Source organism: Haliaeetus albicilla, chromosome 26, assembly GCF_947461875.1.
Source record: "Haliaeetus albicilla chromosome 26, bHalAlb1.1, whole genome shotgun sequence".
NCBI lineage: Eukaryota > Metazoa > Chordata > Aves > Accipitriformes > Accipitridae > Haliaeetus > Haliaeetus albicilla.
The window spans coordinates 20,462,520-20,483,715 of record NC_091508.1 but is presented as its reverse complement, the minus strand read 5'-3'; the positions used below and the strand labels follow the sequence as shown (position 1 = coordinate 20,483,715).

At 33.9% G+C, this 21,196-nt stretch overlaps 1 protein-coding gene across 1 annotated transcript in view; it reads left to right on the top strand.

Annotated features, from left to right (window-relative positions):
• The window catches only part of C5 (complement C5), a 30,111-nt gene that overhangs the window by 2,221 nt on the left and 6,694 nt on the right, over positions 1-21,196 (top strand). Inside the window, exons 2-30 of the mRNA XM_009913686.2 lie at positions 524-716; positions 1,645-1,807; positions 2,391-2,461; positions 3,071-3,162; positions 5,031-5,113; positions 5,606-5,696; positions 6,021-6,126; positions 6,784-6,910; positions 7,260-7,375; positions 7,597-7,797; positions 8,387-8,590; positions 9,071-9,280; positions 9,453-9,602; positions 10,510-10,639; positions 10,953-11,018; positions 11,603-11,803; positions 12,481-12,571; positions 13,008-13,084; positions 13,755-13,894; positions 14,574-14,795; positions 15,377-15,437; positions 16,049-16,138; positions 16,401-16,613; positions 16,763-16,838; positions 17,726-17,885; positions 18,361-18,456; positions 18,752-18,923; positions 19,800-20,005; positions 20,788-20,940. Coding sequence (XP_009911988.1) covers positions 524-716; positions 1,645-1,807; positions 2,391-2,461; positions 3,071-3,162; positions 5,031-5,113; positions 5,606-5,696; positions 6,021-6,126; positions 6,784-6,910; positions 7,260-7,375; positions 7,597-7,797; positions 8,387-8,590; positions 9,071-9,280; positions 9,453-9,602; positions 10,510-10,639; positions 10,953-11,018; positions 11,603-11,803; positions 12,481-12,571; positions 13,008-13,084; positions 13,755-13,894; positions 14,574-14,795; positions 15,377-15,437; positions 16,049-16,138; positions 16,401-16,613; positions 16,763-16,838; positions 17,726-17,885; positions 18,361-18,456; positions 18,752-18,923; positions 19,800-20,005; positions 20,788-20,940 — 3,961 coding nt within the window. The remainder of the gene's footprint in view (positions 1-523; positions 717-1,644; positions 1,808-2,390; positions 2,462-3,070; positions 3,163-5,030; positions 5,114-5,605; positions 5,697-6,020; positions 6,127-6,783; positions 6,911-7,259; positions 7,376-7,596; positions 7,798-8,386; positions 8,591-9,070; positions 9,281-9,452; positions 9,603-10,509; positions 10,640-10,952; positions 11,019-11,602; positions 11,804-12,480; positions 12,572-13,007; positions 13,085-13,754; positions 13,895-14,573; positions 14,796-15,376; positions 15,438-16,048; positions 16,139-16,400; positions 16,614-16,762; positions 16,839-17,725; positions 17,886-18,360; positions 18,457-18,751; positions 18,924-19,799; positions 20,006-20,787; positions 20,941-21,196) is intronic.

Below are 21,196 nucleotides of genomic sequence, written 5' to 3'. Positions count from 1 at the left end.
TTTAGCTACATTATGTGATCGGGTACTAAATCCTGGCTTGTGCTTTTGTGGAATGGTGCACACTTTGGTTTATAAAGCACTGAAGAAATTAGTGTAATCCTGCAAATATTTGTTCACATTTGCCTTTACTATAAGCTCCTCCATTCATTTAAGTAAGAACTTTACTGGTGGGAAAACTACACAAGGGTACTCTCTGGAAGATTAGTGTTTCAGGGTTTAATTTGGCAAAAGGAATAATTATTTCCATATAAATAGCCTGTTTTAGTAAACATGGTTTCGTGTGTCTGCAAAATCAAATCCATAAACATTACCTAAACTGTTATTTGGTAATGTTACATTGCAGTTTTTGTAAAAATTATTCTGACTGGGGCTCCACTGTTTTTAGTTTGTGTCTTAGAATAACTTAGCCTGATTATCTTGTTTGCTTTAATGGTGTGTATGTATGTGAATTACAAACGGAGGTAAGAAATCTGAAAGAAATATAGTTCCATTATCCTTTTATTGTTTTATATTCTGTATACAGATATGTCCTTACGGCACCAAAGATCTTCCGAGTTGGGGCATCCGAGAAAGTTGTAGTTCAAGCTTTTGATTATGAGAAGGAATTTGCAGTCAATATTGCCATAAGAAGCTTTCCAGATAAGCTTGCTGTTTATTCTTCTGGCCATATTTCTTTAACTCCAGCCAACAAATTCCAAGATGCTGTAACTTTAACAGTAAGGAATTCAGACTTGCAGTGTTTTTATTGTTACATTTAGTTATAAGTGTTAAAAAAGATGATGGTAAGTTTTCTGTTGTTTAAACTGGGAAGGGAAGCCTAGCACCCTGATTTCTCAGTTTGCCACATGTAGTTTATTTCATTTTAGTTTGTCTGAAATTGAAATTACATTGGATAAAATTAGTGTAAAGGAATGACACCAAAGTTAAACATATAATCATACTATTTGAGAAACATCATAGTCACATAAATTTAAAAAATAAAAAGGGAGAGAATGGAGAAGTATTGTATGTGGACAAGATATGTCAACTGAGTGTTCAGAGTAAGTCAAAATGGTAACTAAACCGAGGTTCGGGACTTGGTCTTGTTTGTTGGTGACAAGCTCCAAAGGGGCCCAGATTTCACCATAAAGTTTTATTTAACTAATTTCCTTGAAGCAAAGATTGTAGGAAGCTAAACAGATTTTTACTGAAAGCTGTTGACCAAGAAGGTTTTACTTGGGGTGATGCCTCCCAGGAGGTGCTTCTCACCCGATTTTCCTTTTCAGCCAAAATACCTATTTCGCCAAACTACCAAACCACAACAGTAACTTTGGTGTGCCGAAGATTCATCATGTGTCTAAATGGAAGTCTGATAATTTGTACTCTTACAGCCTCATAACTGCGCTTTGGACTTTGCTATTTTAGTTCTGGACATAAATAAAATGCAAATTTTCAAAATATCTGTTTGTAGCTTAATACTCCAGACTGTCATCTATGATGTAAGCAAGAATAAACGCTTATGGGTGTTGATGTTTTTACTTAATGACAATTAGCAGGATAGTAATTGCTATTCAGATACTTTTCGCAACAAAAAATACTGTGGGGAAAAAATACTTGAAAAATATTTTAATATTCTTTAAAAATCTTTATTTCATCTCCCCCCAGCTTCAACCAACGGATTTATCAAGAACAGACAATTCAGTCAAGTATGTGTATTTGGAAGCTGTTTCTCCACATTTTACAAGATTAAAAAAAATTCCAGTTTCCTATGAGAATGGGTTTCTTTTTATTCATACAGACAAACCAATTTATACTCCTGATCAGTCAGGTAAATAATGCTTATTTGTCTTGGCTGTTATTTGATTTTTAAAGTCTGTTGACTTTGCCAAGGAATTAGGATTTAAATGTTCTTTAAGCTCTTGGTTATGTTGTATTGCCATCAGCTGCTATTTACTTTTTTAATTGGCAGAATAATATTTTGTATTATTTGATCATACTGTAGAAATTAATCGCTTCTCCCAATATCCTCTCAGTCACTGCCCTCTACACCCTAAATGACTAATCTGTGACACAGAGTGACAGGTTTTCCTGGGAATATGTTATAAGTATTTGTGAAGAAATGATGACTGAATCATTGGTTTCCTGCAGATTGAGCTCTTTTCCTACAGAAGTGATATGCTAAGATTGTGATGATTCAATGTGAAAGAGTGGTGGTGCAAGGTCTCTTGTTGCTAGCATGAATAAATACTGTTTGGACAACATACTGACAAAAGGTCAAGAGCATTCTATGAATACTAAAAACTTAAAAAATTAGTAGGGATAAAAAGTTGTTTCTTGAGTTTGTTGTTTTGTTTGTTTTTTAAATCTCTATAATGGTATGACTTTGAGATCTATTGTAATAATTCTTACAGTGAAAGTCAGGGTTTACTCTCTGAATGAAGAACTGCAGCCAGCTCGACGAGAAACTGTCCTAACTTTTGTGGTAAGTTTTAAGTTAATTTAATATTAATAAAAACAATAAGTGTAGATAGGTGGTAAATCAATATTGCAGTCAATATTTAATAAAACTGTTAGATGTTTTTGCAGGTAGCCAGACACCTTTTAAAAGATCTAAAAATAACTTTGCACAGTTGGATGGAGGCTTTCAAGTCCCAGATCTGAAGTTGTTACAGAATGGAAAAAAAAATAAATCTAAATTGTCTTTAACGTCTAGGGAAAGGATTTTTGAGGGAATTTTAATAATATATGGGTTTCATACTGTTGATTATTTCATTTAAGATATAAAAAGAATCAGTATCTACTATACTATATTCTTTAGTCTTTAACAGTAGGCTTGTTATTACAGTAACTTTTTAGCAATTTTAAGCATTGTGTAGTAACAGCTTTTAATTGTTTGAACCACAGTAAAATGTTTTATCAGAATTTCAGCCTGAGCTGTTTCTAAAAATGTTTGGTTTTTCATGCTGTGAAATGGGCAAAACTTTTAGAAAAATATGTTACAGCCAGGCTCCCACTGAAATCACAGAATGAAGATTTTCCTTTTGATAAGAATGATCTGCAACTGCTGATTCTTTCCTGTTATGATTTAAAGGATCCTGAAGGAGTAAAAGTGGATATTATAGAAGAAGAAGATTTTACTGGAATAGTTTCTTTTCCTGACTTCAAGATTCCTCCTAATCCTAAGTAGACTTATTTAATGCTTTTTGAGAATTATTAACATATTACTACTGCCTTTTCTTAAAGACTGTCAGAGTGTCTTTTGCTTGATACACTGAGTGTGCATGACTTGAAACTTGGAGATTTCTAACATTTCACATAGTGTGTAACCATGGTACAAATAAGGAACTTACGACTAAGTATTCTCCTTTTCATTTGACTTTGAAAGTAAAATTTTTCTCCTAAAGCCCAGTGGGAAGCTTACTCTCTGTGTTTTCAAACAGATGGCATATGCTCACTGTAATGAGAGAAAGTGAGATGTAGTGAGTGAAAATACTGGTGATAAAACTGAAGTTAAAGAACAGTTAGTGGTGGGTTTGAAATGCTCAATTAAAAAGGAAGATTAATAAAAAGTAAAGCTTTCTACTGTAGAGATAGAAACAGTGTCAAAGATGTATTGATTTCAAGGAGGGGAAATATTTCATGCATATATTCATACAATGCACTAGCATTTTTCCAGTAACACCAGCATACGAAGTAAATATCTCTTCAGTTCTCCTTTTAGTCTTGAGAGGGTGCTGAAGATTCACTGAGTTGGCAGAAGGGTGCTAGCAGGTGCTTGAAAAAATTATTTTTGACTGATTTACTTTCCATTAGGAAATTAGCAATAATTTCAGTCTGAGTAAAAGTTAATTCTGTATCCTTCTTGAAACTGAGTATCTGTTAACAGTGGACTTGTATAATCTTTATCGTAGTGCTATATGGCCGAAACATTGTAGGAACTGATTTTCTATAAATTATTATGTAAATTGCAGTTGTGCCTCAGTGCTTTAGTCAGAGAAGAGGACCCTAATAGAAGTGTGCATGAGACCTTTTGAGCATTTTCTTGGCTGATATAGGTTACAAATACATTTTTCAGTGTAGACACATGTACCCATTCTCTGTCTATGCAAGAAGTTAACTAACATGCTTAATCCTTTTTTATAGTATCTGTATGTCAAATTATTATTCATTCCTTGATCCAACTTGAACTTTAAATGTTTCCTTATATAAGACAAAGTTATTTGGTTTTTTGTGGAATTTCTGAATTCTTTAGTACTGTGCTTTATAACCTTATAAATAGGATAAGTATATTGAGTTTGCCTGTTTTTTAGCCAAGAATTGATAATTGGTCATACCCTCCAGCCTTATTTTTATTATTAGGGAAAAAGACTGCATTTTTCACTTACATTGAGGAAATTTAGCTATGTTACAAAACTGGCAAAGATGAAATGGATGTAGTATGTAAATTAAAGCAAACAGGATCAAGTTTCTTTGAATGGTAAGGTAGGAAGATAGGCACATTTAGATACGCTCTGCACATAGAAGTTCTGTGGGTTTAAGTAAAGCAATATGAAATGAAACAAATGTCTTTTGAGTGCTTCTAGTGGCAAAGAAAAACCATCCAAATTATGGTAAATAAGGTGATAGATCCTAATCCTGCTCACTGCATCAAAACAGACTTGTAGCCAGCAACAGGCATTTGTCTAACCTCAGGTGTGGTAATTGGCAAGTGCAAGAAGCTAGCAAATAATGTCTTAATGACTCTGGTTACATTTGCAGTCTTCAAAATGTGTCTCTGCTTCTAACTATAAAACAAAAAATTCTGATGATAGTTGTAATATAAATAATGGCATATTCTTTTCTAATTTATTTCAATGCTTTAAAATAAGTTTCAAATAATTATTAAAATGTCAAAGCAGAATCTTCTCAAAGTAGGCACTGAACATGCAAAAATTTGGTGCTGATTTTTCTCTCTAATTATTAACATGTAATATTGTTAAGTAGCAATATTAATCTTTGCCTTTGACATTCATTTTCATCTTAAAAAATGTTTGATTGTTGACATTTCGTAGGTATGGAATTTGGAAGATTGAAGCCAAGTATAAGAAGAATTTTGTAACCTCAGCTGTTGCAAAATTTGAAGTTAAGGAATACGGTAAGGTGTGCCTATATGGTGAACCTTCATTTTTATATGTTTTTTCAGTGAAATTTATAGAGGACAGCTATACAACACAGAAGAAAATGCAGAAATGCCTGAGGTAACATTGGTCTGCTTATACACAGCAATGGGGTGCAGTGTAATGCCAAGTGGCAATGTCAATTCAAGCTTATTGGTCATATTGATATAAGACTGTGTTAATAGAACTTGCCTCTAAATAGAGTTATTCTTTAGTATGCTGGGTCATCTTGACATAGTTACACTGATGCAAAATGTGGAGCCAGGGCAACTGCAGATAACTTAGGGCTTTAGAACTTGTGCTTCACTGTGGACAAGCTGACAGCTGTATTTTGGGGCTATAATATTGTAATTCAAACCACTTGAAAGTGACATGATTCCTTGATAGCTATGCAGAGGCATCTTTCTGAGTACATGTGGCTTAATGTGTGTAACACATCTAAGTGGTTTTCTTCTCTACTCAATTTTCAGCAATGCCAAGCTTTTCTATCATCATAGAGCCAGAAAGTAACTTTATTAGTTCTGATAAATTTGAGAACTTCAGGATTGTTGTGAAAGCTAGGTAAGGAAATTTGGCTTTGATTCCTAAATATGTGTGTATCTCTTCTTCTTTTACCTGAAGAATGATTCTCCCCTGTCCAGAAGTTTCCTCTTTTACTTCCTCAAGAAGCCCTATCATCACAATCCTTTCTGCTCTGTAGAAGAACTAGGTGACCTTTTTAAAGATTCTTAACAAAGTGATTATTTTTCAACAGAAGTGTTTAAAGCTACACAGACATTTGTTTTCCATCTCTTGTCTAGGAAATTACTCTTCTTCAAAAATGAATGCTTTGTTGCAGCCATTAAAGTAATCTTAAAAGCTTTTATATTGTTGTTTTGTTCTTAGCTATTTTTATAATAAAAGGCTTGCAAGTGCTGATGTTTTTCTTCGTTTTGGAATAATTGAAGAAACTGGAAAAAGAATGATTCCTCGTGCAATGCATGTAACTAAGGTAAGAAGAATCAAGCCTAGTTTGTGTAGATTTCATATGCTTAGTTCAGGACTGATCCACTTCCACTGAGGTTTTCCCATTAAATTTGATGAGAATGGGTCCCAACTCCTAGTTCGCATTGACAGCTATTCAGTGTCAACTTTTCCTATATAATGCTGTCATCAGGGTCATAGAAATGTGTGGTTGAAATTTCTATGAGATCATTTTTATGCTATCTATTACAGAATAAACGAAAGAAATACAGGATCGATGTAGTAATACCAAATCATGATAGGAGACAAACAGATCAAAATTATATTGATGTATTATGGGCAGTCTGTTTTCCACCAATTATCCCTCCCTCATTTAGTCTGGCCTTTTTGATTTAGTCGTTGAAGAATGATAAAAGGCATTATCTTTCCTCATTTAGTGGGGAAATCTCTGTATATTCCTACCTCTTGTTGGGTCTGCATGCAGACTTTGCAATATGTGCCACTGGTTGATTGATTATCAATAATTTTAGGAAATAAAGAATTCTTCTTTATTAAAACATCTCCACCTTTGATTTCCTCTGAAAATAGGCAATGAACAGAAACATGTTAGAATTTGCATATAGTGTATCTATGTATTATTTCTAAATTATTGACTAGAAAGTAATTATTTATATTTCATTTCCAGATTGAAAATGGAATTGCTCAGATCAATTTTAACAGTAGGAAAGCAGTGAGTTTTATAGGGTTTCAAAGTCTAGAAGAATTGGATGGGTCCTATTTATATATTTTGGCATCAGTGTTGGAGTCTAGGGGTAAGTTGCTTTTTAATTGATCTTTTGTTTTTTAACTTACCTGCAAATGTAAACAGAACTAGAAAACAAAATTATATGGATAACTTTCCTAGTATCAGACTTTCTTTAGTATACAGAAGTCCTTCTTCCAAAAACTTAAAGGGAAGAACAACCCATCCGTCACTGTAAAAATGTTAAGGGATTAAACTTTTTTTTTTTTGGCTACTTGTTTTCACAACAGTGCTAGGAGTTGACTCTCTAGATGCAAGGACGTCACTGTAACAGACAGGTTGTGCTGCCCTTTGAAGGCAAATGGAGAAAACACAGGCTCTAGCATGTGATTATTAAAAGGGGCATAATATTTTTTTAGGTGGCCTCAGTGGTGAAGCAGAATTTGCTGGAGTCAGATTTGCTGTATCTCCCTACAAGTTAAGTTTGATTGCTACTCCTCTCTTTGTGAAACCTGGACTTCCGTTCTTCATTAAGGTTAGTTAACATAAGCAGTATTGTTGCACATTATAACATAAAACCCATAATGCAGAAGCCTTATTCTTTTTTGTATATATTACTGTAGGTGTTTTAATTTGCATTGACCTTTTACAATTTTTTTAAACTTTCTATTGTAGAAGAAGCCTAGCAGCTTGAAAGTTTTCTCCTTGAAAAGTGTCACCATTAATGTAAGAAATATTATCTATTCTGATGCACAGGTGCAGGTGAAAGATACAGTAGATGACTTTGTTGGAAATGTCCCTATAAAAGTCACTGCAAAATCATTTAGTGAGCAAATGGATGAGACTGAATTGATAGGAGAGGGTTCAGAATCTGGGAGAAGACAAACAAGCATGAATGATGGAACTGCTTTGTTTGTTGTTAATATCCCATCCGACAGCAAAATATTGGAGTTTCAAGTGAGTTAAATCATTCCATTAATTTATTTCTTTGAGAGTTCTATTGTGTACTTTTTGTGAATGTACAACACTAATGGGAAGATTTTTACACTCAAAAGTTAAGAGTTCATAAATTTAGAGACTATTATGAATAATCAGTTATGAAATACAGGTGCTATAATGAAACATTACTTCTCTATTAAAGTCTTTATTAAATTGTTCTGAAACAAAATATAATTTATCACATTTATTTCTTAATAATTATTAAACAAAAAAATCTAAATGAATTGTGTGCAAACAAATCTCTCAAGAGTGCTTCCCTGATTATGTAGGGAGGCATATCATTAACCTTTTCTGCTCTATGTATGTACATGCTTCTACACTACCATTTTATATTTGACTTGATATTTTTAGGTCTTTTTATTAAAGAAAACATGAAGTCTTGAGTTGGCTTTTATTTTATTAATCTCTCTAAATAATATGTTGCAGAATGCTTTTAATATTGTAACTATTTTTTTTTCTTACGTATAATTCCGTACTTAAACTATTCAGAAGTCAGGACACAAGGTTTTTGTTTCCTCCAGTTTCAGACATTTTATTATCTTTTCAGGTAAAAACTGCAGATCCGCGTCTTTTAGATGAAAACCAAGCAAGGAAAACCTATGAAGCAAAAGCTTATTCATCATTAAGTCAGAGTTATCTATATATTGACTGGGCTTCAAACCACAAAATACTAGAAGTAGGGGATTTAATAAGTATTAATGTATATCCACGTAGTCGGTATATTCATAAAATAGATCACTACAGCTATTTGGTAAGTAACAGATGTTTCCATATAAAATATTGAATTGTGATTTAATATATGGTCATAAATGAAAACCCACAACAATAAGGAATTATCCTCAGCACAGAATACATGCAGCTCAGACAGCTGCTCCTTCCATATACAATCTGTCAGTCTTACAGTAAAAAATTGTTAACAGTCTCATGTTTAAATTATATATTAAGTCTCTATTGTTTTGAATTCTTATCTGACTTAGACTGGGATTAAGAACAAGTAGTGCTAGTCTTAAGAGCTATTTCAGGAGTTGAAATGTACAGGAAGATGTGCAGAGACAGTACTTCTTTTTAGGGGATGAGGGAGGGAGCTACCTTCTGTTGAACTAGACCCACTGGTCCCAAGTGCATTTTTGTGTGTGTAGGATTATATCTAAATGCAAGTAATTATTACATGTAAGAAACATATTAAATACAAAATTTGACTTTTTTATTCTCCATTATTCTTCTATTATAGATCACATCAAAAGGGAAGATAATAAGCTTTGGAACTCAGAACAGAATTAAGGATTTGGAATATGAACACTTAACTTTTCAGATAACCCAAGAAATGGTTCCTTCAGCACGTCTTATTGTTTACTACATAGTCGTGGCAGAAGAAACGGCTGAGTTAGTAGCTGATTCAGTTTGGCTGAATGTGGAACAGAAATGTGGGAATAGTCTTGATGTGAGTAGCAAAATAGGTGCTAAAATTTGTGAGTGTGCATTCATTTTATGGTCAGATTTTAACTTGGATTTACACAAGTTCTTTAACACTTCATTAAAGTGTCTGCCTTCAGATGGGTTTATTTTGGAACAATGTGCTTTTAAAATTACTGATACTGATTTTCAATTTATAGATTAAGCTGCAATCAAGCAAAGAGATACTGAATCCAGCAGAAGTTGTATCGCTTAACATGAAAACACAATTCAATTCCTTTGTTGCTTTGTCATCTATTGACAAGGCTGTGTATGGAGTCACAGGAAGAGGAAAGAAAGCAATGGAAAAAGTTAAGTAGTAGCCACAAAGGAAAAACAAGTTGCTATTTGTTTCATGTTCATATTCAGATAGCTATTATGTGTCATGCATTCAGTAAGCCTGAAAATAGGCAGAAGAGCAATTCAATCCAGAATAAAAGTTGCTGGTTTAAATCTGACAGTTCAAAATTATAAAAATAATTAATTTACAGTATTTTGGTTTCCGGTAAAAGTAAACTGTGGTTTTAAAGGCAGATCTGAACTGTATCATCAGAACCCTTCAGATTTGGCCAAAACCAGGTTGCGGTGTTAAGAGAGCTGCTTGATCAAAGAGGCGTGGAGACTACATTCTCCTTCCTAGTTCTTGCTATAATCTTTTCAGGTTGTATTTTCAAGGCATACTGGTAGAATGGCATGGCAACTGCTATTATGTTCAGTGGGTTATAGAGGTTTTCAGTCCTTGTAGAATTTTAGATACGTGTCTATGTAAGTAAAACCTACATAGCATGTCACTGAACGAATTCCATTCCTATGATAAAACATGTCATTTTTTTAATTCTTCAGAACAGTCAGATACAAAATACGTAGGAGAAGAATAGGAAAATACTTTTGCACTAGCCTTGAATCATTTGAATCTCTTTAATAGCACTATTGAATTGGTTTTAAACAAGCTAGTCCGAGTATCAGAACTGTTAAAACACATCAGTGAAGCATTCCACCTTGATTCATCTGCATGACTCTAACTCTGATGTGGGCTACAAGAAAGTGGCTTTGTTGGTACTGGTGCTTGAATTAGCTCAAATATTGCTCAATGGTATTCATCAGTGCGTTGTGAGGACATCTTCCAGACTCAAGTGGCCTTTCTACAAGTCTAACGCTTTCATTCATCATATGATATATTCCACATTTTAGTTAGCTGCTGCTGTGTTTTTTCCTCAGATAATGCTACAGTTGGAAAAGAGTGACCTTGGGTGTGGTGCTGGAGGAGGACGGAACAACATTGATGTATTCCGCATGGCTGGGCTTACAGTTTTAACTAATGCAAATGCTGATGATTCAAATGAAGCAGGTATATTCCTTTGTTTTAAACATGAAATCGTGGCTTTTCTTTTCTGAAATATTCTGTTGTGACTCTCGGTTATTAAGTTGGAACTTAAATTAATAAAGAGTGCATATACTAATGATTTTTGAGGGAGGAAAACATTATGACTTGTGGATCAGTTACTGTAATTGAAATGAAAATTATTTTGTGTAATTAAAATAGTAAACAGAAAAAGTCTCCCAAATTTGGAATGTGATTTTGTGGAATTATTTTTAAGTGGATTATGCTATTACAAAAAAGGTCATGTCTTCTGTACTTATTTAATTTATTTTTTTAACAGGTGAAACTTGCAATGAAGTTTTAAGAACCAAACGGTCTGATTTCAAGGAGAAGATACTCAAAGAAGGTGTTAAAAAAAAAATCTTTCAAAGTATATAATTATGAAAAAAAAATCACATCCATTAGAAATCAAGGATCTGAGTGTTTGCTTACTACTTTTAACTATTGTTGTTAACTTAATGTAGTGGAGAGAGAGACATTTGACAAATATGGAAGATGACTTTAGAGAGGACCCCATTTATAAAGCCTCTTAGCCATATGCTGAATTTGAAGTTGACAAGATTTAAGTACACATTGAAAATACAGCATATGTTTAAGATCTTTATTTATTCTGAAGAGACATACTACCATATGGCAGTCTTTCCCAGTGACCACCTGCCAGGGACCAAGCCTGTCAGAAGAACCTTTGACTGTTAAATCTTAAAATGTAATACAACTGCTCTTATCTAACTTATATTTTTAATTCAGAATAGTGGTGATTAAGTGTGTGTCACTAGCTTTTGAAAAATTACAAGTTTCTGTTGATCCTCAAATCTGTACCTTCACTGAAATTCTGCAAATTTAAAAAATAAATTCAATATAACAAGTTACAATGCATTTGGAAATAAAAACTTCATCTCAAGGAAGGGAATTGTTTTACTATTATTTCAGCATCCAAATATGTACATCCAGAAATTCGAAAATGCTGCATGGCTGGAGTAAGAGCATATCCCGTCAGTGAGACTTGCAGTGACAGAGCTCAACGAATTCGGAGTAATGCAAAGTGCATTTCTGCATTCAGAGATTGCTGTGAATTTGCAAACAAACTGCGGGAGAAAGAGCCTAATAAGCTTCTAATATTGGCAAGAATGCGTAAGTACAAGAGCTTTACCTCTCGTATGGATATGTGGTGGAACACTTTCCAGCAGAATATGGGAGAATATGGGTAAATATAAAGGTGATGGCTTTGTTAATCTATTAATGCCTCTCTATTACCTGTCAGGGTTATTCCAGAAAGAATTTTACCGGTCTCCAAAGACCTTGGTTGTATACCCCTAAAGAGGGATAGGAGAGCAGTTCTTTATTCTGTTAAGAGCTATATTCTACTCACCCATATTTAGAACAAGCAGAACAGCAGTAAGAGAGCATCATTGCCTGTGAAGGCAATGCTAAACTTGAATGCTGAATTTGAATCCTTTGCCCGGGCCTGAAACAGCCAATGGGTAACATCTCGGGAAAGATCAGTGAGAGTGAAATTTCTTGTCTTCCATTCTCTCCCTATAGTTGTTTGATAACAGGTTAATCTGTCTGGATTTCGGACAGGTATTCACATGTGTAAAGAGATGAGGTGGGGTTAACACCGACTTTTGATTGTGGGTATTCAGATACCTTTTTTTTTTTTTTTTTCTTGTATCAGGACTAACCTGAGGCAAGTAAGCAGAATACAGTATCACAAAAGAAAAAGATAATGATTTTGAAGCCTTTGGTGGAAGGCCGTTGGCAGGTGGTTTGGTTGAGGTTTTTTTACTTGCTTTATTTATGTTTTTCAGATTTTGAGGCCATCTTGGAACTGGATGAGGCAGAAGTTCGCAGCTACTTCCCTGAAAGCTGGTTATGGGAAGTTCACCAAGTTTCTCCAAGGTACTACTTTTCTCAAATTAGTTACCAACATTTGACTTAGTCATCAGTTTTATAGAAGGTAAATGCTAAAATTGAGGTTAAGTTGGGTAGCCTTAGCTGTACCTGAGATGTATAAGACTGCATTTTAGCACACAAACAATTCTTGCTGTGTTTCCCTCCGTGCAGGATATGCTGTCTGGTGCCCGGATTGAGTCACTTTTCCTTTCACTTTCGACCTGCTAAACACCAGCTTCTGTGAAGTTGGCTAAAACCAAGTTTATTCAAACAAAAATCCAGAAGTCCTGTTTTCTAAATATGCTCTTGTATTTTGTCTTACCTAAGTCTCTCTTAGATACAGGAGTTGCTCTGGGCATGTACTGTCTTTGTGTTGATTAGCTGCTGGTATTAACAGATGGCTATTGATAATGTATAAATGTACTAACACTCCTAAACACAGGTCAAAGACTCTGTCTGTCACCTTGCCTGATTCGCTGACTACCTGGGAAGTACAAGGTGTTGGCATTTCTGATAAAGGTAGGTACTGCAACTTGGCATTTCTGATAAAGGTAGGTACTGCAACCTAATTAGATTGTTAGATAGGATTAGGGAGCTTTACTGTTCAAACTGTGCAGAACCTCTCATTGCATTTGACACATATGTTCTAAAATGTTCATTTTCTGGTTGATAGATGGGAAAAGAGAGCATCAAAATATGTATTTTAGGGAAAGGAAGTTACTTCATTTCTTGTTATGAATGTAAGTGGCTGGGAAAGCAAAGCCTATCTTGTGTTTGACAGTGGGCCATAATAAGTGACTAAGAAGAATGTAAGAAAAATAGTGAGTGACTCTTCCTTGGCACAACTTTACAGTGTCCTGCTCTCAATAGCTCAGGGACTTGAGGAGAGGAAGAAACAAATTTTCTGATATATATGGTAGTCCAAACAGGAAATTTGTTTCTCACTTTGGGAAGAAGGAGAAGAAGCCCAAAGGACTGGTATGTCAGCAAGTATGTGTGAAGAGGGAGACAGCAACTTGGAACAGGAAGCAAGAGCCTGGTCACTTTTTAAAAGCTTGGACAATTTCAAAGTACATATTGAAAAATGATAAGTCATCAGTAAAGGTGGCAAGAATGTGAAGACTTTTTTAGACTTGTTTATCAGAAGGATGGATAGAATAGTCTGGTTTTATGTTTTTAATTTTCTTAGGTATATGTGTTGCTACACCATTGGAAGTGCAAGTTGTAAAAGATATCTTCCTGAGCGTTTATGTTCCTTATTCTGTGGTGCGAGGAGAACAAATTGAGTTAAAAGGATCAGTTTATAACTATAGAGATGCTGCAATCAAGGTAACTTGTAGTCTTAATGAGCTCTACAGAGAGATTAACATAATAAACTAAAAAAAAATTTCCCCTGCAAGTATCCAGTATAAACAGATCCTTGGATCACATTTCTCCAGTCCTTCAGCTAGTGTTATGTGTGCTCTGCATAACTATGTAACAATGAAATCCAATCATTAATTGTTTCATTTCCAGCCATTCCACTAATTACAATGTTGTCATGCTATTGCCTAGCAACTTGATAAAAAATGAAAGTTAAAATACCATTTTTCTATTCCAATTGATTGCACACTGTCAAAAAGCAATGCGATTTTTTGAATGACCTGCTCCAGAGCTCACAGATTACATTGTCTAGGGATTTAATATAAAAGGACTATTTTTAAGGAAATACATGAAACAGAAGTGCAAAATTATTACTGAAAAAATTTGAGTAAAGTATACAAAGCTGTGTGTATGAAGCAGGTATGTATATGAAGGCTAGTATAGTGGTTCCCTGGTGTTGCTAATGAACATTGTTAGTGTGTCTCTAGTGCAAGTAATAGTCATTTCAAACTTACTTGCTCATTGTAAACAGAAAAGTAGTATTACAGTAATAGAATTCTCATTATAGTATTTCAGTGGCTTTAATATTTCTCTAGTGTTGTACCTGTCATGGAGGTGAAACATTTAAAGTCTTTCAACGTTTCAGTTCTGTGTTAAAATAGCAGCTGGAAATGGAATCTGTTCTTTTGGAGATTCTGCAACTGCTGGATCAAGGATACCCAATTGTAATTTTAAGAATCTAGATGGTGCTTCTTCGTCACCGGTTACATTCAGAATACTTCCTTTGGAATTAGGTCTTCACACTATCAACTTTACATTGCTGACAGCCAGGAACAGTGAAACCGTAATTAAAACTTTACGTGTAATGGTAAGAAAAAAAAGGAAAATGTAGTGGTTTTGAATTTCATATTGATTCCGTCATAAGAAATAAAAATATATTAAATCAATATATAAATATTGCTATATTTTAATATTATCATAATCCAAAATATCACAGTATCATTGAATTCACTGAGGTGTATGCAGTGGAAAAATGCATGACTGAGTATTTGAGTATGCACATTTTAAAATCTTGATTATAATAATTGTCAGAAAGATTACATATATAAATAGATTATAACTTAGTAAGCAAGGAGAATACTGTATTTGAAGTTATTTGGTTTGGATTTTCAACTGTTTAAGCATGCTTCACTGAAAGACACTTTTTTGTTATTTTATACTTTCCTAAGCTTTTATTTAAATCTTTTGTTAAATTTTCTCAAGAATTTTAGGAGATAGAACACTAGCTTAAATGTATGTAGAATAGATGTAGAACAGTTAAGTAAACTCAACTACACAGAAGAATATAGAAGGCAAAAATACTATGGTTTTAAACTGTTGTTTCAGTTAATATATTTGATTAAGCAAAAGTGTTTTCATTTTCTGCTTCTTTCCTCTTAATGATTTCAGCCAGAAGGCATTAAGAAAGAACTTCATGCAGGTTTCACTTTGGATCCACAGGGTGTTTATGGTAAGAGAATTGATCATACCATGTTTTTACTTTGTTGATTTTTTCATATTCTTGATTCATGATGATCAAGTTTTCTGTAATGTGAAAAAATTGGCATTTCTCCTTCCTGAAATACTCTTCATATGTCCCTTCCAAGGATTTCTTGTCCTTTCATTGACTAACAAATCCATCTCAAAATAGCTAGTCTTTCAAAAAAAAAACTTGGATTCATTTCTTAAAGGAACCTTTATATGTATCTTTTACTATGATACAATTCTAAGCTTTTCTCAGTGTGCTTGAAAACCAGTTGCTTTATCAGTGAAAATAGAATATGTTCTCATTTAACCAGAGATGAATCTGAAACCACAAAGTTTAGGTCCAGATCAGATTTTTTTCTTAACCAAAAAGGCAAAGAAAGATTGAAGTGTTTGCATCTGTTCTTTTTCAAAGGTTGATATTGTTTGCATGTGCATTAGGGCATATTTCTAATTTTCAAGTTGTCATTGGTATTTTTGTTCCTGACTTCTCAGATAGCTGTAACCTTTAAATCTAGCTATTACATCTGAATCGTCAATTGATTTAGATTGTGCCATATGATATATATATATATATATGTACATTTTCAATTATAGGTTCATTCAAGAGACGACAAGAATTTCGATACAAAGTCCCACTAAATCTGGTCCCTAAAACAAAAATTGATAGAAGTGTCAGTGTAAAAGGTAAATTGAATTGAAACTTTTAGTCTACTGCATATGTACTTTCGGTACATACGTTCTTTTTCTCCTATTTCACATTCCTTTGTTTAAATTTATCTGAATTTACTCCTAGGTTTTCCTTTTGATACAACATTTTGCAAATCGCCTTTTTGTGTAGAATTTTAAATACTTGATATAAAATGACATAAGTATCAGTCAGATTCTGCCCTTGGATTCACTTTCATGATCTCTTATTAAAATAAATTTTGGTTTTTATTTTCCACAGGGCATCTTATGGGTGAAGCGATTGCCACAATCCTCAGTCCTACTGGTCTTAGTATTCTTACTAATCTGCCAAAGGGCAGTGCAGAGGCAGAGTTTATGAGTATTGCCCCAGTATTTTATGTGTTTCACTACTTGGAAGAGTCAAACAACTGGCATTTACTGGGTCCTGAAACCTTAACTTCAAGAACTCAAATGAGGAGGAAGATGAAAGAAGGTAGAAAAATATAGCTGCTTCTCTTGCTTCAGAGTTGTAGAGGTGCATAAACTTTGCTGAATGAGAAAGATAATATATATGAGTGAGCAAATACAATTTTAATATAAATCTCTTTTCATAACTTATTTTCTGCCTAATATATCCCATAGGAATTGTAAGCATCTTGTCATTCAGAAATTCTGACTTCTCATATAGCATGTGGAAAAATGGGCAAGCTAGCACATGGTAAGTTAAAAAGGTCTTTTGATTAAAATGGGTAGAAAAGGCTTGTTTCACCCCTTTGCTTTCATATTATAACTAATTTTTAAAGAGTCATACTTTCAAGTAATCATGAGAGGTGAGCTTGGTGGTCAATTTAAATGGGGCTTACAACTTTGAACAGTATTCTGATTCCTTGCTTTCACTTGCTAAATCTTTTGTTTATGTCCAATAGTTCACACCATTATAACCAAGTTGGGCCAGTGGTTAGGAGCTGACATATCTGAGATAATTTGTAGGATTTTCACTCAGTTCTGAAACCTCTTCTTTGGGCTTGGGATTTTGCAAAAGAACTGTGTAGACCTTGGTTTCCTGCAGAAGTTATAAGCTCAGGCAAATTCTGCACCCCAAGTTTGAAGAAGGAAAGCTAAGTACAGGGACATGAGGAAGGGCAAAATAGACATACCTCTTGTAAACACAAATATGATATTTAAAGGCTATCAAACAGGAGAGGTAGTACTGTTCATGGAAAACAGAATCTGCCTTTGAAAATCAGGCAAAATACATAGTCACTGTCTTGCTTTTCAGAATGGCAAATGCAGCTGGCTTACAGAAGGGAGGAATAAGATGCTTCAAAGACATCTTCCTTAAGTTCTCTGCATATGAAAAAGTAATCTTTTAGGGATGTAATGAGTTCATATCCTTAAACATAAAAATTGATCATAGTTCAAAATTATTTGAGTAATTATTGCCCATTTGTTAAGTTAAATTTAAAATTCATCTGCAGTATTTCTTTGAACTGTGGGAGTGTGTAGTATACCTAAATCATAAATAGTGCAAATTCGTGTCTAACCTCTAGCAATGTGGTAGTAGCTCCTAATCAAAACGAATACAATGTTTGATTTCCTTGGCAGGTTGACAGCTTTTGCTTTAAGGATTTTTGGACAAGTTCATCAATATATAAATCTTGATCAAATTTCTGTTTGTAATTCACTTCTGTGGTTGATTGATAGCTGTCAAATGCCAGATGGATCATTCAGTGAATTTTCAAATTACCAACCAGTGAAACTACAGGTATGAAAACCAAACGTTTTCTGTGCATATACAGTAAAAGCTGAAGTCACTAGGAGGTAATGTGTTCTAGGAATGCAAGATATTTTGGGCTGCATTTCACCAGAATACCTATTCAAGAGAGTTTTACTACATTTGCCTTTTTCTAAATTCATTTAAAGAAGAGCACTATCTTGCAAACCTTTCTGTTTTCCCGCTAAAAGTAGCTGCTTGCCACTTCTTAATATTTAGAAAAAAATTATGTAAGTTGATTTTACAATATAATAGTCCTGGCTTGCCAGTAACTTCATATATTTTGGTCTCTTTTTTACAAATAAGCTATTACCTTCAAAAGAGTCAACATATTTTTCCAGTTAAACCAAACTGATATTTCATACAGGAATTTCTATTTGTTTTCTCACCTAAACTGTAGAAAGTTCTATTTATTCAAATTACCTGTTGCTTCTATTTAATTATATTTACATATTTGATTTTGTAGGGTACATTACCTAGAGAAGGTAAAGAAAAATCTTTGTATCTCACAGCATTTTCTGTTATTGGAATTGAGAAGTCAATTAAAATGTGTCCTACTCAGGTAAATAATATTTTTAGTTCTGCCAGCGGTCATGTTCTAATTTCTAATTTCTTCCATTTTCTTTAACATTTGTTCAAAGAAATCAAGAGGCTTTTTTCAATTTCAAAGATTAAGATTTATTTGCTTTGTTAGTCTTTGTTTTCAAAATCAGTAAAAAAACAATAATGAAATTCTGGATCACTTTATTGTAAGATATGTTGTAGAAGAAATTATATATACTTATATTGTCTTGATAGATGTGTTTCTTTAAAAATAAGTCTAATAGATGTAAGCTGTAGCCTGTTCATCTTTTCAGAAAATCCATGATGCTAAAAATAAAGCAGGAGATTATTTGATGAAAAATGTGTTGTCTGCTCAGAGCCCCTTTACTATGGCAATAACTGCGTATGCTTTAGCTCTTGTGGATTTGAACCATCAATCTGCACGATCAGCATTCTCTGCACTGAAGAAGGAAGCATCTGTCATAGGTATTGTTAAATTCTCTCAGAGTCTGTACTGTAGTCGGCTCTCAGGTAGGCTGTTCTTTTAGTATTTTTAAATTCTCTAATGTGATGACACTACTTGAAGAGTGAATTTCAGTGATGTTTGCTTTGGCGTAAGTGAATTTTTAGTCTTGTGTGGCCTACTGTTTCTGCTAGGATGAACGCTGCTTTCAGCTTTTCAACAGTGCAATTTCATTAGCAGTATGCAAGTCAGCTAGGCATCTGTCATTCCCCATTGTATCCCATTTGTTCTATCTATAGGCTTTCCTTTTATGTAGGTGTCCATAGTAGATTACTTTTGTTTGCCTTCTCATACTTATGACATGTCCACACTCTTCCTTGGCTCAAGAATGGAACTTTTCATAATATCTGCCGCTGCCCTGACTTTTGTTGTGTTTGGTTTCCTTCTTAATTTCTCACTGGTTGATGAGGGACTTTGTAGTCTCTTGTGAATGCTGTTTCTTTTTAGTCTGTTTTGTCACAGGCAAGGGACTTGGTCTGTTCTCTGCTGAGTAGTGATTTCTACTGGAGTAGAAAAGCTTTGTTCTGCCTAGTGAAAGTGGCTTTAAAGCAAAATAAGTTTAAAATCTGCATTTTACTTGTTTGGCCACTCTGTCACTGTTCAGGACCAGCAATATTCAGATATCTATCAGATGCTTTGGATCAGGTCTGTTTATCATCAGTTTCTAGTATAAATGTCAGACTTACTAGTGTAAGAGAAGTATATCTTCATCTCCTGTTAAATGCAGAGTGAGTTCCTCCTTTTCTTCTTGACCTGAGTAGGAAATACTTCACCTTGTGTAGTCTGGAGAGAGCTGTTGCTATGTTTCAGTCTGAAATCTTCCCTTTATACTTTTGTAGGTGACCCTCCTATTTATCGTTTTTGGAAAGATACTTTCAAAACACTAGACCAACACACTCCCAACTCTGTTACTGCACAAATGGTTGAAACCACAGCATATGCCTTGCTTACTACTTTGCTAAGAGGGGAGAAAGACTATGCTAATCCAATCATCAAATGGTTGTCTGAAGAACAAAGATATGGTGGAGGATTTTATTCAACTCAGGTGAGCTTTTAAATATTTAATTCTCATTCCTCAAGTACCAAAATCTGAGATGTCTTAAGAGAGTAATATCATTAGATGACCACATTGACAACTTCAGTGTCCTATGTATGGGATTAGTATCAAATGACTTTTGTCATGATATTCTTTGTCTCTGGGAGATACTTCTTTTCATGAAGTTTATTATAAATAGCAATTTGCAAGCTGATTCCACTGACTTCAGATCTGCTGAAGGAAAAGAATCATAGGAGGGAAACTGTTTTCCCAAGTTTTTTATAAACCAGAATATTTCATTTCATGACATGATGTTTGTTCTTGTTTTCCACAAAATTGGAACACCGTGTAAGAAGGTATGCGTTTTTTCATTGTAAAAACTATGTTAGTGTGCATGAATAGACTAAAAGTCAAGTGAAAGTTGCCAGATTTCTAATACACTACAAATAGTCATATATCTAGAATATTCCAATTCATGCAACCTCCCTTTTCTAAAATTATTAAAAAATCGATGAAGAAGCTGATGTGTGCTGTGTTTGTTTATTGCTGTTTGCTTGCTTCTTTTTTAGAAATTGCATGCATTTCTTTAAAATGCACAAATACGTCTATAGTGTTAAATATGTTACCACCATGTTAAGTGTACTTGCTGAGACACTGCTAAGCTATTTAGCTAGTAATGGTTACCATTATTTGTAATTATGTTTTAAGTGGCAGAAAATAAATGGCTTTGTAATACATTTTCACTTCTTTTTAATTTCTGGAATTATTTCTTTATAATTGATTTTTGGCAGGACACAATTAATGCCCTTGAGGCCTTGACTGAATATTCCCTTCTTGTCAAACGGCTTTATTTGGACATGAATGTTAAGGTAGCATACAAAAACTATGGAGACCTTCATGTATTTAAACTGACAGAAGATAATTTCGTGGGAAGAACTGTGACAGTGAGTGAATAGTATCACCTTTGAAAAGTGAAAGCAGTATTCTTAGCAACTTGTTAAATAATTATTTGAACTTTGAAATTGCTACTAAAGTAGCTTTTTCTCTTAATAAACTGGTAGTAATTTGGTATAGCAAATGTGTAAGGACTTTGCTTATCTGCTAAATTTCATGCATTTGAATATTCATTTAAATTTAATATCTCTGCTTGTTCCTATGAAGGTTTTTTTGTTGTTGAATTTTGTAGCATTGGGCCTTAAT